The sequence below is a fragment of the Berghia stephanieae genome, chromosome 7 (assembly GCF_034508935.2).
Source record: "Berghia stephanieae isolate SIO BIC M18660-M18661 chromosome 7, UCSD_Bste_1.3, whole genome shotgun sequence".
Classification (NCBI taxonomy): domain Eukaryota; kingdom Metazoa; phylum Mollusca; class Gastropoda; order Nudibranchia; family Aeolidiidae; genus Berghia; species Berghia stephanieae.
In genome coordinates, this window is record NC_088366.1 from 8,616,886 (window position 1) to 8,633,966 (window position 17,081).

General features: G+C 35.7%; 1 protein-coding gene across 1 annotated transcript; it reads left to right on the top strand.

Moving 5' to 3' along the window:
* The first annotated feature begins 196 nt into the window (after positions 1-196).
* On the top strand, positions 197-12,632 carry LOC144976642 (RNA-binding protein NOB1-like). Its single transcript, XM_078920943.1, has 8 exons — positions 197-319; positions 2,887-3,019; positions 4,048-4,181; positions 5,841-5,903; positions 7,319-7,660; positions 9,129-9,226; positions 10,128-10,269; positions 12,349-12,632. Exons 1-8 carry the CDS (start codon positions 254-256, stop codon positions 12,613-12,615), a joined length of 1,245 nt encoding a protein of 414 aa, XP_078777069.1. The 5' UTR covers positions 197-253; the 3' UTR covers positions 12,616-12,632.
* The last annotated feature ends 4,449 nt before the right edge of the window (positions 12,633-17,081 follow it).

The window sequence follows — 17,081 nt, forward strand, 5'->3', positions numbered from 1 at the left end:
TACAACAGACATGTTTAAATAGCGTATACAAACTCTCATGAAAGTTGCACAAACAAAAACTCCGTTGTTATTGACTACCGCTTATTGTGCTATGAATATGGGCCTTTCTCCATTTGGTGAAAATTTCACATGGTACTTTTTCATATCTTTATTCATTTTCTGAAGCTTTTGATAAAAATTATCTGGCATTTCTTACAGGTACACTGCAAAATTAGGATCAATTTGTCTCCCTTTCGTGTTGTAAACAAACAAAATGGCTCCTTCAGTAACTCACGTTGTTGCTGATACTGGTGCTTTTATTGCTAACGCGCCTCTCAGAGTAAGTTAAACAGCTGTGTTTTCATTAATTTAATAAACTTAATTCCGAGATATCAACCACCGGATTTTATTTGATAACATGTAAAAGTCGTAAATAATGTTGGGAGGGAGCTGATGAAACTGAAGGGACTGAAACTGAAAGTGAAAGTGAAATGTTTCGACTTGTAATTTGTAAGAGTAAGAGACTTAACGACTACGTGGTTGAGACTTGTGAAGAGTCTTGATCACAGTGCTATTGATTGGTTGTATCAATTTTTTTTATTATGAAGCTTACTTTACATGTGATCAAGTCTGAATTATAATTTAAAATTGAAATAATCCCAAAAAAGATTTGTTTTTACCGTTCTTCACTCTTCACCACTAAATTCTCATTCTCATCTCTGACAAAAAAAAAAAAAAGAAGTTGGCTCTCAGCAGTACAGTACAGTACTCACACTGTATACATATGATGCTTTCATTGTAGGCAGTTTAGTGAGCAGCAGCAGTGGCAGTCAAATTTTGACCCAACTCGCCCATAGGAAAGTTGTGACTGGAAATTGCCGTTCGCGTTTTGGGGGGTTCAATTAAAGATGCATAACTTCGTTATAAAGAGGAATATCGCAGATATTTTGGTATCATTATTTTCGTCTTTCAATTTCCTTTTAAATGGTGCTAATTAAGGAAAACCATTACTAATTCCAGAAGTTATATGAAGTTAAAATTTGGCAATTTTCAAATGCATTTTTTTTTTATTGATCGCGTGTGTTTTTAAAATTTAAACGTTTATTTTTAGAATAACATTAAACTTTATTCATGCCAAATTTCAGGGCTCTATATCGATGCGCAGACACCGTTTAACTCTGCGCCGAAATGCCTTGTTTACATTATCTTCTCATCATGGCTGCCGAGCGATATCGATATTTTAAATTTAGTTGTGTATTATGTTAAAATTAGTCCATAATATTTTCAGTACTATTATTTACTATGTTCTTATTTTGAATACATACTTTCCAACTTTATTTATAGGCATTTTATAGTTTTTGTTTTAAAAGTTCGTATATTTATCTCTTTGTGAAATCCGATATTAATAATATCGATATTTTAAAAATACCAATTGCTTTAATTTTATTTTATTTTACTTTGCCATCAAGTCATCAAGTTTCTTTCCCATATGTTTAGATATGTTTATCATTTGTATCCATATTTCAAAGGCCTTAGCCTTAATAATTATTATGGTAAGAAGTTCTATTAGTTTTCACAGCCCCATACATTGAGAGAGAAGGGGGGGGGGGGGGGGGGGGGGATAAAATTATACTAATTGTCAGTTCAAATGATGTAATAGCAATAAACCCAAAGTGGTTCAGCAGAATTTTTTAAAGTATTAAAAGCCAGAACTTTCCTTCTAATTATAATAGGGAATCTGTTTCAATTTATTTGAACGTTTTCAATCTACCATTTTATTTATATGCAATTAAATTGCCATAGGTAAAATTAAACTCATTATGTCATTACACAACATGTTTATATCTTTTCATTTAAATACTCTCAAACCCTTTTTTATTCTCTATGTATTAATTAAAAGAGGGTAATTATTTGCAATTGTTTCAGTGAGATATTGGGGATAAATCCAAAAGTGATAGAGCAAATTCTTTCTTACGTCTAGTCGAGTTTTTGATTATGTAACATTTGCTTCATATTGTGTAATAATGTGTTAATTTGAAATGTTTATCTTCCTCTTTATTAACGTAAATTCATTGTCCTCGATAAGACGAACATTTTGGTATGCACATATGATAAGAACTCCATATTGACTGTTTTAACCATTTTTTTATTAACATCACACGTTTTCGGTCACAGCTTTGCAATGTTAATTTTGGGGTAAAAATCGGTCTGAAATTTCAGACTTTGAACTGCCGTAACTACATTTCTAATCAAGATAGAAACAAAATTCAAACTGTTTTGTAATCTGTGTTGCCAGCTCTTTCATATGACATTGGTTTCAAGTGTGTGGGGTACATTTAGAATTTCTATTAAACTCCCAATTCATTGCAAGCCAACCAGTTTTGTCAGCCCATATCTCCATTCATCAAATGTATTCATTATGATTCCTTTTGAAAAATGATGATGATATAAAAAAAATATATGAATAGTGATAGTGGAAATAGTCAAATTGCTATTATTGTCACAGAAAACTGGTTGGTTGTCACATTGTCGAGGAGTGAGTGAAGCACCCTACTGACTCGTTCGAAAGTAGATGTCTAGTATGATAAGAGTCAGAGTGATACCTAAACGTATCTGAAAATGAATTATGAATGCAGCGTATTTTATTTTTCGTTGCTTTTAGTATTTAGTATGTTTAGCATCATTTTCCAACTTAACCTTCGGGTGAAGTCTGTACAAACTGTAGATTCTATATTTTAAAAATTCATCAGACTTTTCATTGGTGGTGAGTGGAATTTATAAGTAACAGAAGACAGTGTCGTGGTTATGGCCACCAATTTCAGGTAAACTTTACTTCCTAGCTAATCAATGTGCAGAAAATGAGTTTTGGTTTAATTGTTGTACTGCATATTATATTTTTCATTTCAGGAGATAGCTGAGAATGTGTACACGGTACCAGAGGTCATATCAGAATGTCGTCATCCTGAAACCAGAAGGAGACTAAAAAATCTTCCGTATCAGATCACTCTAAAAGAGCCATCGTCAGAGGCTTTTACTGCTGGTGAGTTATTGTCACATTTTTTTTTCTGGTCTTATTATTTATTTATTTTCATATCAGCCATCTCTTGAGCCAATTTTAACGATCTGATAGAGTGATGCCTAGAGTAACACTAGATATTCCTCCAGCATTTTGTCGCTTAAACTATAGATAACTGTATTTTTTCTGCTAGTTTGCAAATCACATTAAAAATAACAAAACAGAAGAGGCATAATTTATATTTTTTTTAATGTGTTCTAAATATCTCCACAAGTTGGGTGGATCTGTAGCACAGTGGTTAAGCTGTTTGACTCTTGTTTGGAGGGTCCTGGGTTCAAATCCCAAAAAGAACAACTTTTGGTTTCAAAATTGCATTTTTTAAACTTCTATTTGTGTTTTCTTACTAGTATTATTATTTTTTAAGTTTCCCTTTTTTTTTTTAAAGCTTATTTATTGATTTGTTTATTTATCAATGTTCTTCTTATTGCTATTTTTCTTTTATTTTCTTCATTTTTTCTTTCATTAATTTGTCATTATCATTTTCATCAGTATAGTTTTACAATGTTGTATCATTATTATAATCAGTAGACATTGTTGTTACAAAAATAAACTTACAAAATTCAATACCGTCTTAGTATGAAATTTCCTGAGTGATACCGAGCACGAGCGCAACACTAGATATCAATCTTACAGGGCGACACATAACGCTTGCTATTTTTAAAAACCATTCCGAAAAATCAGCCTGTCTCGGGGCTTTGTCTGGCACTACTTCATACATACCAATGTGGTCTAGTGATATGACACTGGGTTTTGGATCAGAAGGCCCTGGGTTCAAGCCTTGTTCGGCGCATAGTTGAGTCCTTGGAAAAGGCTCTTTACTCACATTCTCTCACTGTACTCAGGTGTGAAATGAGTACCTGGCCATTGACAGCGTTGTCGCCTAACAGGTGTCATGTCTCGCTCTACATGTTACATGTAGCTGTTGATCAGGGACCCCTTTATTACATTATTGTCTTAATCATCGTTATTTTCCATTTTCCCTGTTATTCTAGTGTCAGCCTTTGCCAAGAAGACAGGAGATTTCAGTGTGTTGTCGACTGTGGACTTGAAAGTGTTGGCCTTGACCTATGACCTTGAGAAACAATTTAAAGGGACAAAACACATAAAAACAGAGCCCAAAGCGGGGGTGAGTTTAGATGGACTCCCATTTATCTGGGGATTTATCTGCAGGGATAGAAACGTATGAGATGATTGTCACTAGATATTGTCACGAGAATGACAACCTACATACCGTGCGGCTATGTGGTCTAGTGGTATGACACTCGCTTTCGGATCAGAAGGTCCTGGGTTCGAGCCTCTCGCTCGGCGCATAGTTGAGTCCTTGGAAAAGGCTCTTTACTCACATTCTCTCACCGTACTCAGGTGTAAAATGAGTACCTGGCCGTTAACAGGTGTCATGTCCCATCCTACACGTTAAATGTTGCTGTTGACCAGGGACCCCTTGTAAAGCGCTTTGAGCACATTTAGTGGATATTGCGCTATATAAAGCTCAATTTTTAAATATTTTTTTTCAATACCTACTTCGTTTACTTTAATTTTATTTTTTAATAACAGCTGTTGACTTTTTTTTTAAGTTTTGATATTTTGATAATATTATTAATAATAAAAGGAAATAGACTTTAGAAGATTACAAACATGTGGTATCAATATCAATATGTAGTACAGTGGAACCTCCCGATAACGACATGCCACGGGACTGAGTTTTTATGTCGTTATCCGGAGGTGTCGTTATTTAGAGGTTTCCAAGATGGCGGACAAAGTGGGCGTGGTAAGGCCCGCGGGACCAGTTATTATTAACATTGACAAAACAAACAAAACATTGTAGTGTATTCCTCTTAGAGGGTTCTTGTGCGTGTGTCTGGATGAGACTTTTAGGTGATCTGAACTGAGTACACTGATAGTGTGCTCCTGGAATCTACATCTGTTCCCTATTTCAACCATTCCCCTTTGTCTTACTTTTTCTTATGTCATTTCAATTGTAAATCTAGAATGTTTTTTACTCTCCAATTTTCTTCCTGGCGCTGATATGACATAGATGTGTCACAAGCGCTGTAAAACCCTTTAAAACAAACAAAAACAGGTAATTCGGACGCTATGAGTTAGATAAAATTCCTCATCCTCCTCCCACAAAAACACTACTACTACTGCTACTACTACTACTACTACTACTACTACTACTACTACTACTACTACTACTACTACTACTACTACTACTACTACTACTACTACCACTATTATTATTATTATTATTATTATTAATATTACAACTACTACTACTACTACTACTACTACTACTACTACTACTACTACTACTACTACTACTACTACTACTACTACTACTACTTCTATCACCACATAATATCGCATTTTCCAAGATTTTGTGTTTACTTGCTTACACTTACATTTATACCTTGGTTTTTATTAATGCATATCAGCCAAGATTTGTCAAAAAAAAAAACTGCGTTCGCATTGGTTCAAGCAGGAATCGTTTTTATAAACTTTGAGTACTCATACTCGGTATTTTTAGTGTCAGATATCTACTAAAATCGCCAAAATGATGTCGTTTTTCGGAGGTTTTATCAAAAAGTGCGTCGTTATTTGGAGGTTTTTTTTATTGATCTTAAATAGAAAAAAAATCGGGACCACGGGTCAATGTCGTTATCAGGAGGTTGTCGTTATTCGGAGGTGTCGTAATCGGGAGGTTCCACTGTATAATCCATCGTGACCATCCTGTAGATGTTGATTCTTTTCTCTCTCTCTCTCTCTCTCTACCTTTGACATACAGGCCAATCAACAGTTGGGAGGAACTGTTGACAAAGAGGGATTGTGCTTTGCTAACTTGAAAGAGGTAATAAAAACCATTTCTCTTCTCCTTATCTATCCAACGAAAAGGCAGTATAAAGCATATATATGTACCTGCTTCTTAGATGTAATTAACAATGAAAGAATAGAAGAGAAGCTCAGTGGTGCCAATCTTACGTGAAAAATGCGTATTCTTAACACATTTTTGCTCAGGAGTGTATGTATTAAGTTTTTATTTTTAAGCAGTTTAAGCATTTTTTAACAATCAAACACTCATTTAGTGTACTTAATCACTTTTATCTATTTGTTGCCGTGGACGTTCATTTAGGGAGTTCAGTATAGTATTATCTGGGTGGGTCATATCAGATTTGGAAGTGGATACTATTTTGTCTATAAAGAGTATGTGTATTCATATTACTTTAAATTATCAATAATGATATTGCTATTATGGTATAATGGGAGCGATCTATATTCAGGTTTGTTCATCAATCACATGATTTGTTGCTGTCCATAGGTTGGTCTTAACAAATATAAACACACTGCTTTTTTTTAATGAAAGTTGTAAACATGCCCATGTCTCAAGCTGAACAAAATGACCAATCATGGTTTTAGACATTTCAAAAGCTATACTATGAACTTTTCACTATGTGCATCACTTTAAATGACCTCGAGTGCATGGGAAGGTAATATAGATCATCCCCATTGCCCATCTTCAAATTTAGTGTTAATCATAGCTTTTGAAGGATTTACGCATTTTTTCAAAATCTTTCCTCATATTGACTCTCTATTGTACCATTTACATGGGCTAGGATTGGCAGCACTGGAAGCTTCAATTTAATTCACGTAGACAAATTTAAGCCTGTTAGGCTTTTAGATATTTGATTTATTTCGAATTTGCATTATTGCTTCCCAGTAGGTGCAAGTAATGGCTATCTGTTTCAGGCCAAGGAATGGTTTTGGAGTAAAATACTAATCCCTCTCCTTACCAGATATTTTCAGAATTTTCCCCAAAACTTCACACCCACCCAACACAAAAACAAACATATCTTCTTCATCCATTAGGGCTAAAGAGTGTATGGTCGTCTTACTCAAATAGAAAAGCAACAAGCACATTCTATACATAATATTGTTCGACAATATGAACTCTATTACAGAATGTCAAGTTTTTATAGCTTTTGCAAAAAGAAATGAAAATCTGGATGAGCAAAGTCATGGTTGCATCGTAACAAATGTGACGATTTTACAATAGGTGGTAAGGAGAGTTTGTTCATTCCGGATTATAAAGATTCACTTATTTTTTGTGTGTGTGCAATTTGTCAGATGTTATGTATTTTTGTTCCTTGAGTGAATATCGGTTAGAACCCACCACACTACATTACATTTATGTCACCAAACGATAGTAAAAAATGAGACTACACTATCCTCCATTTTTGTTTTCTTCTTTATCTTTATCTTTATCAGCCAGTAAAAGAAGGTCAAAACATCCCTTCCAGTCTAGTAGAGGAAGTTGAAGATGATGAAGAGGAGGAAGTGGATTCAACAGGGAACTCTGGGAATGATGACAGTGGCGTTGTCGTGGCAGGTGGCGACAGCAAAACGGATCAGGACGATTTCAAACCTGAAGTAGAGGCGATGGAAGAAGAGATTGGGGAAGAAGAAGAGGAGGAAGATGATGATGATGGCTGGATCACACCAAGTAATATTGCTGCAGTGAAGAAGGCGATGGGTGCAGACACTGCTGAGGATGAGAGGGAAGACAGTTTGACTTGTGTTGGGTGTTTGACCACAGATTTCGCCATGCAAGTGAGTTTGGTTACAGGAAGAAAGTTGGGATTGGGGGGGGGGGGGTTTGATTGGATGAATCATCACAGAAGTTGGTTAACAAGAAGTTCTCGAGTTCAACGATTATATTTTTGGGTAATATATTCATGCTAATAAAAGAACTAAATCGGGGATGCCAAAAGTCCAGTTTTTTCTAGCATTTTTCAAGGTTTTTTCACACCTCATTTGACACTTTAGCAGCTTTTCCTGTCTCCATGAAGAAAACCACAGTGGGTCTCTGGAAAATGAGTATTATTGGAATTGATACAACAAAGGCTCCATACGTTTGTAAAGGAAAGGTAAAGGGAGAGTTAAGAGGGATGTTTTTGTTCATTTACAAGGTCTGTTTTAGGTGAGATGTAAATAACAATGGGAAATTTAATGTAAGCTTCAATTTAATATACGAAAACAGTTCATATGGTCGTTTCGGGTTTCCCCTTTATCGACATAACAGGATGAATTTAACACTACAGACATTGAGATAATGTGATATGGCATTGTTAAGGTGAATAAACAAACACACCAATGGTTTTGTTTATTCATCTTAACAACGCTACTACCACATTATCTCATTCGTCTATAGTGTTTCATTCATCCTGTTTTATCGATAAAGGGAAAACCTTAAACGTCCATTTTATCTGTTTTCGTATATTAAATTGAAGCTTACATTCAATTTTATATCGTCTTTTATTTTTGTCTTATAGTGGCGTTGAGGTTGAAGAATGGAAGGCTCGATGCTTGGTGTTGTAGTGGAGTCAAGAGATGTTGGGTGATCCATACCTGCCAACCCTTTCGCTTTTGGCGGAATCATTCCTATTTTCACTCTTCCTTTTTGTACTATTCCGTCATTGACTCTAAAATTCCGATTTTCAAAAAAAATATGATGATAATGGTAAGAATAAAAACAATAGCAAAGAGGGTTGGGGGGGGGGGGGGGGTGTTGAAAGAGGTGAAATTCCTATTTTTTGTCTTAAATTCCTATTTTCAGGCCTTCTGGTTCCACTTTTGGAATGTGAAGGGTTGGCAGGTCTGGTGATCTATGGATTGATGGCCATCATCTGACACCTGCGTTTTGTTTACAGGTGGGGACTTGGCAGGTATTGCCTCATTTGATCCGCTTGTGAATGAGTATCCAGCCAAGGGGAGGTGGTAATTGTAAAACTACTAGTACAAAAATGGTACCCTGCTATCAACTTGTGGTGTAGGTGTATAATTTAATGTAACTTTGGCCTGCAGAAAAGGAATACTGATATATTATGAAGGGCCTAGAACATGGTAAATTGGTGAAAACGTTTAATACATTATACTTGTTTATCTATTTCATTCCCCTTGACATCTTTCCATTGTATCTGCAGTCCAATTTACTCAAAAGAACTATTTGTCGCTGTTAGAAAACAGCCTCTATAATAATTCTAAATTTTACCCTTGTTCATATAACTTTATTCCTCAGAATGTGTTGATACAAATGAACATGTGCGTCATTTCGGCTGAAGGGAAGCTCCTCAGGCGTGTCCGGACATTTGTCCTCCGCTGTCATGCCTGTTTTAGGTAAGTGTTGGACATTCACGATTTGTCGTGATTGGATATTTTAAATATAATATACTTCAATAATATTGTGGTCTTGTGGTATGATACTCGCTTTCGCCGTGGGTTTGAGTCTCGCTCTGCGCATATATGAGTCCTTAGATTAAGCTCTTTACTCACATTGTCTCACTGTACTCAGGTGTAAAATGAGTGCCTGCCCATTAACAGTGTTGTCTCCGTCAGAAAAATTGCCTAACAGGCGTCATGTTAAATGTTGCTGTTGGTCAGTGACCCCTTGTAAAGCGCTTTGAACGCGTTTAGTGGATGTTGCGCTATATTTTTCTTAAAAGCTTTTTTTTTAAAAAAAACTTTTTCATTATAGAGGCCATGACTACTCCCCCAGTCTTATTTTGGCATTCCCAATATTTGTTCCCATTCCAGAATTCTCTATTTACAACAGTAATCAGGAGGTCTGAGGTTCAATCCCCAGTTGAGGAGGACTCATTTTGGGGGGGGGGGGGGGGATATTTTTCTTTCTTGCTCTGACTGGCACTGTTTCATTCTCATTTTTCCATATATCTTTCTTTATCTTACACCAGTGCTAGCTGCTTAATTTCTCTATTTACAACAGGGATGGTAATCTTTTGTGGAATTCAGAGATTTTGGGATTTTTAGAGAAGTTTTCAGTTGGTTATGGTTTGTCAAACATGTTCCTTGATGAAAGTTCAGGCCATTAAGTTGTAGCTTTTTCCGATAACTTAATTACAAATGCAATTTTTTTGCTTGCTTTGCTTTCTATTTTCTTTTCTAATTTTTTTTTTTTTTGGATATATTTGAATGAATGAAGAAACCCAAAACATTCTTTGTTTTTGCAATTCCTGTCATCACGTGTTTCAGTTCTGTTTTACTCTACTTTCACTTTCAGGGTAACCAAAGACACCAGCAAAGCGTTTTGTCCTCACTGTGGAAATAAAACCTTGAGACGATTGACGACGAGTCTCAACGAGGATGGTTCTCTCAGGTACTATCTGTCCAAGAATTACAGAATCAACACCAGAGGAACTATAGTAAGTGGTTTGGTTTAACCCTCTCCATACCAACTATAGGATAATCGTCAAATTCATTACGATCCGATACAGCCAACTTTTAACTGATTCAAATTTCTTTTGTACATCATAAAATGTAAATATAATGAACAGTGTGTTGTTTGCTAAAGAAATTATTTATCGCATGAACTTACTGCACAGCCGTTTAAATAGGGCCCAAACTTTCAGTTTAGTTACTTCTTCCCTCACTGGCTACCGTCAAGTAATGTAAACAATCCACCGTCAACCACAGTGATAACAGCTGTCAAGACGGGGTGCACTGGCAATAAATTATGTCTGCAGGTAAATCTCATCGCTTTGAATTTCTCTCAGGCAGAGAGTAGTAGAAATTTCATCAAAATGCTCAATTTTCTCAGCCTATTGTAGACGCAGCATCTTTTTCATAATTTTCAAACATATATGGATTCAAAGACCAGCTTTTCCTCTACAAGACGCAATTATTTTTGTTTACATCATTAAATGATAAGTTTGTGTTTTGCTCTTTTGAATAATCAGAGTTTTTTATGAAATAAATATTAAAATTATAAGTTTAGGAAATATTTAAAAATTCAAAATATCAAATCAACACTTTTTACCATCAAGTGTGAGGGATCAGAGAAAAGTAGATAAAATTATCTTTCATATGATATATACTTTATTATGTAGATTCAGGGATTTAAGAATAGAGGGTGTGGAAAGGAATCTCAATAATTATTTTTGTTACCAACAAAGAGGAGAATATTTCATGATATTTTAGAAATCCAATAATAAAACTAGATAGTGATGATAAGAGACATTTATTTAGTTTGATTTCATTGAATTTAAGCGGAAATTTTAGATATTTCTTAAATTTACTTATTTAAGTTCTGTTCAGGTTATGGAGAGACACACTGAAGACGGTCATCACACCAGTACAAATGAAATATGTCGAATTTGTTGTGAAAGAGTACAGAGCCGTGCTGAGAGGATTAAAACACTCTAGACGTTATCAACAATTGACTATAAATATAAATGTGAAATTCTGACATATTTAAATATTTCAATTTGTGAGAAATGTATCTCACTGGTACATAATTTAGAGAAATGCGATGCATTGGTTCAATGAGAAAACTCTGAACAAGAAACAATACTTAATGAGGTGAATATGATCCTAATCTTTCACCAGTGATGTGCTATATGCAGTCTATATGGCACACAAATTAAAAGAGGTGCAAGTCAAGTAGATAAAAAAAAGTAATGGACATGGATATCTCAAAAATAAGGTTATGAAAATTATAAGAACTCTTTAAGATTTTCTTAGTGGTTTTGATTGTCTTTAAATGAATGTCCTTATATTACAATTTTTAATGGAATTCTTATAATTCGTTGATTCTGGGATAAATAAAAGTGAATCACATTTGACTATGTTTCTGGTTTATTAAAAAAAATGTCTATTAAGACAATGCTGTGATTGGATTTCAGTTTTACCTTACTCAAAATCCTTACTTTTACGTACAGGTGAATTGATATCTCAAAAACGCCTCAATCTACTAGTATAAAATTTATATGTCTACATTCTACAGATATTCAACATCATTTCCATTACTTTTGTTTTAAAATCTTAAGTGTTGAACATGTTAAAATATTCTCTTAAAAATTTTAATTCACTTAAATTTATGTATCAATTTCATGGGTTATTCCTCTTGCTTTTTAACAACATAATAATGATTAAATAATCAATGAAAACTCTGTTAATAAACTGTTTGGTAGTATAAAAATATTTTCGATACACTTAATAACGGCAACACTACATTAGTTTGAAATTCAGAAAAAATCGATCAAAACTGCGAAAAAAATTGTTTCCCTCTCTCAGTGTAAAGCTATGACTCATCATCACTAGACTGGCTAGATTTACCTGGCGAACTAAACTGAAAGCAATAAACGCCTGTGACTGCTACTGCTATTGTGTTTGAGTGATAAAAAAAATATATTTTTGTGTTAGTTGAATGAAAGAGATAATTATCAAAAAATTATGTGAAACTGTGATCAGTTATTTTCTTCTTTCCTTTTTTCCCTTCCCAGTATCCTCTGCCCAAACCATCTGGTGGCAAGTACGCCCGCAACCCTGTGATAGTGGAAGACCAGCCCGTCCCACAACAACGGATTTCCAAGAAGGCCAGACAACAGTTTGACGTCATGTCCGACGACCTCTTTATGACAAGCAGTCCCTTTAAATACAACGACGTGGCTAGTCGTGCCTCACAGCTTGGGTTTCACAATAAGAATTCAACCTATTGGACCAAGAGAAACCCTAATGATGGAAATGTGATAAGGAGGAAGAAAAAATAAAGTGTATTTATTTGAGATATTGAGCGTTTTAAGATGTTTTGTTTTGTCCTACAGTAAAACCTCTCTTTACTGCCAGCTTTTGATAGTCTAACCGTAATCATATTTTGATTTCAGCGGGGGTATAGATAGCAGCTGTTCCCACTGGTCAAAAGTTACATTCCTTCTTTTCCTTGGCGCTAATATCTGGCTCGGGGCTCCTAATGGCTCAGTTGGTAGAGCTTTTGGTTCAAAAGCAAAAGGACTGGTATTGATCCCGGGTGAAGTTGAGATATTTTTCGACACACCCCCCCCCCCCCCCCCCCCCCCCTGTCCACTTCACATTCATTAGACAGCTGGGATTGTTAGATCTGGTGGAAAGTACTTTGCGATTGACCTGCGCCCGTTTCATGCTATAGAACCTCTGGCTCCGTGGGTCCACCATCTCAATCTGTTGAAATGTCTGGGCGATTTCAATGCATACAAGTGATCAGAGCACTCTCTCTCTTTTTGCCAGTTTGATTGCTGGTCTTGTGGTCCACTCTTACTCTTATACATTACATGATTGAGACTTTCATCTCAGTTTTCAATGTCTTATAGGCTCTGGCTCGATGGTTCCCACCATCTCAATCTGTTGAAATGTCTGGGCGAATTCAATGCATACAAGTGATCAGAGCACTCTCTATCTTCCCCCCCCCCCCCCCCTTTTTTTTTTTTTTTTTTTTTTGCCAGTTTGATTGCTGCTGGTCTTGTGGTCCACTCTTAGTCTTCTTATACATTTCATGATTCAGACTTTCATCTCAGTTTTCAATGTCATATAGACTCTGGTTCGATGGGCCCGCCTTCTCAATCTGGTGAAATGTCTGGCCGTATTCAAGGCTTAAATGACAAAGACAGAAAGCAAGTCAGAAAACATGTAGGGGGATAGAATACATATTATGTGACCTCCTGCACACCATCGGAGGTCAAAAGACCTCATCCAGATATAGGAGAATAGAAGAGATAGAACTACTAGGCTATGTGGACTGATAAAGTTGTTTTAAAAAAATGTTTTTAAAGGTTTGACGGCCCTTGCAACACATTAATCTGTCATCTGCATTTTTTGCCAAATTGGGACCTAAAATTTGCCAAAAGTTGCCAAAAAAAAACACAAAAATTTGCCGAAGAGAACTAAGCGTTTCAGTAAAAATTAACACGCGATACAGAAAAAAAATATTTAAGGCTACATTTATTAATTTACACAATAGCGTTGTTACAAAGATTTTAAAGGATCATTATCCGTAGAGGGTAGCTTCCCTTAGCTGCAACATTTCTCAAGTTTCGCACCTTTTTTTTCGTTATTTTGTTTTCGCTTCTTTTTTTTTCCCAAAATTTGACACGCGATTTGCCAATTTTCCCAAAATTTGCCGCGATTTGCCAATTTTGGGAAATTTGCGGCCGCAAAAAATGTAGATGACAGATTAATGTCATAACAGTAACAGCGCCAGTAAAAAAGAAGAAAAAGGGAGAGTAAAAAAATTATAGATTTACAACTAAAAGTAAAAGCACACTAGAAAAGTAATGTTTTTTTATGTTTTTAAGCGTTTTACTGCACTTGCAACACATTTAGGTTATATCAGCGCCAGTAAAAGGGAAGAAAATGGGATAGTAAAAAGTTCGAGAATTACAATTGAAGCACCCAAGAAAAAGTAAGACAGGGGAACTGGGAACAAATAGGGGTCAGATGTAGATTCCAAGAGCATACCACCAATGTACTTTCGAGATCACGTTTCAGTCTCATCTGGACACAAGCACAAAATCCAACAAAGAGGAATACACTCAAATGTTTACAAATCATATATACAATATGTAAATAAAACAATACAGTGCATAACAGAGAGATGATTTACAATTTACAAGGAAAAAAATATCATCTCCCAAAACTCTATACATTCGACTGTTTCCCTCTCAGCTAGGGTATCCGGCCATGGCCAAGACAAAGAGAAAAAGCATGTTGGAAAACAGATACAGGGGGATAGAAGACACAGAAGTGCCTCCCTGCCCACTATGGAAGGTCAGGAACCCCACCCAGAACTATGCGCTAAACGAGGCTCGAACCCAGGACCTTCCAATCCGAAACCACAAGACCACATAACCGCACGAGAAAAAAAACAAGCTCAAGCTCATATTCCATTCACCACCAGGTGTTTATAAAAGATAAAAAGTCAAAATTGGGTTGTAGATTTCAGTTTTTATTACAAGTCAATGGGATCATGAGAGAACAGTTTTATACATTTTCAATGTCAAAACAATAATATATCATGTTATTATACAAGTACAAAATACAGCAGTCACGCGATTTATCCATCAAGTCCATAGGACGACACAGTAAATATAATAATGATACCAGACTTCACATGACATGACGACAAGGGGAGACAATTTTTCACGATTCATCATCAAAACCAAACATGTTTTTGCTGTTTTACAATACTCTCACGGAAGGTTTAAAAAATAAAAAGTCAAACGCCCATGACACGACACACACACGGTAACAAAATCATACAATCGTACGCGCATGACACGACACACACACGGTAACAAAATCATACAATCGTACGCGCATGACACGACACACACACGGTAACAAAATCATACAATCGTATGCGCATGACACGACACACACAAGGTAACAAAATCATACAATCGTATGCGCATGACACGACACACACCACACAAGGTAACAAAATCATACAATCGTATGCGCATGACACGACACACACACGGTAACAAAATCATACAATCGTACGCGCATGACACGACACACACCACACACGGTAACAAAATCATACAATCGTACGCGCATGACACGACACACGGTAACAAAATCATACAATCGTATGCGCATGACACGACACACACACGGTAACAAAATCATACAATCGTACGCGCATGACACGACACACACAAGGTAACAAAATCATACAATCGTATGCGCATGACACGACACACACACGGTAACAAAATCATACAATCCTACGCACATGACACAACACACACTCACGAACACGGTAACAAAATCATACAGTTGTATCAAAATTCAACAAGCAAACACGCACATTGTCATAATATCTTACAACACGCATATCCAAATTCAAAGAGCACATGCAGATAAAGTAACAATATCTTTCATATTTTTTTTTTATTTTTTTTTTAAGGGTTTGACGGCTCTTGCAACACATTAAGGTCACAGTCATATCAGCGCCAGTAAAAAGGTTCTAGAATTACAATTAAAATACCCAAGAAAAAGGAAGACAAAGGGGAATTGGTTAAAATAGGGAACAGATGTAGATTCCAAGAGCTTACAATCGGTGCACCTAGTTTGAGATCACCTAAATGTCTCATCCTGACACAAGCACAGGACCCCACTAAGGGCAACACATTCAAATGTTTACAAATCATATAAAATACGTAAACAAAACATAATACAGTGCATAGCAGAGATGATTTACAATACAAAAAATATGATCTTACTATACATTTCACTATTTCCCTCCCAGCTTGGACCAGTACAAAACTCAGTAATTTCATTCCAAGACAAAATAGAATGTTGGAAAACAGAAATAGGGGGATAGAAGACACATTAACTCACTCAACCCCAACCATGACTTTATCTGTAGTTCACCCAGGTTACTTTTCCCCACATGCCTATTTATTACATTTTTCTGAGATAAATTATAGGCGTCGTATCAAAGCTAATGTGTTTCAAATTTGCATGTTGCTGGTTGTTGAATTTAGGTCATTTCATCACCAGTAAAAAGGAAGAAAATGAAACAGTCAAAAGATTCTAGATTTACAATTAAGCCAAGAAAAAGTATGACAAAGGGGAATGGTACAAATAGGGAACAGATGCAGATTCCCTGAGCATACTGTCATTGTACTTAGTTTGAGATCACCTAAAAATCTCATCCAGACACAAGCGCAGGATTCTACTCAAATGCATACATTATACATTCAAAACATGTCTAACAATACATAACAGAGAGAGGATTTACAAGGGAAAAAAAATATCATCTCCCAAAACTATAACTTAACTTGACATTTGACTGGTTCTCTCACAATCAAGGACTCCGGCCAGGGCTAGGACAAAACCAAGTTATCCCATTCCATGACAAAGACAGAATCAGAAAGCAAATCGGAAAACAGATGTAAGGGGATAGAAGACAAAGCGTGACCTGCCTACCATGGGAGGTCAAAGAGCCTACCCAGACAATAACATTATATACAATTCAATAAATTGAGAGAGAGAGAGAATTTTCATTCTATTGCCACTACTATTTACGAGATAGAGAGAAAAGAAAGACAGAGAGAATGTTCATTCTATTGCCACTACTATTTAATTTACATGTTTCAAAAGTTCAAGCAGTCATATATATATATGTTTAAGACTTCAAGGAAAACTTTGTATTTGAGAAGTCTACTTTACAATCAATGACAAAACCCCATTATAA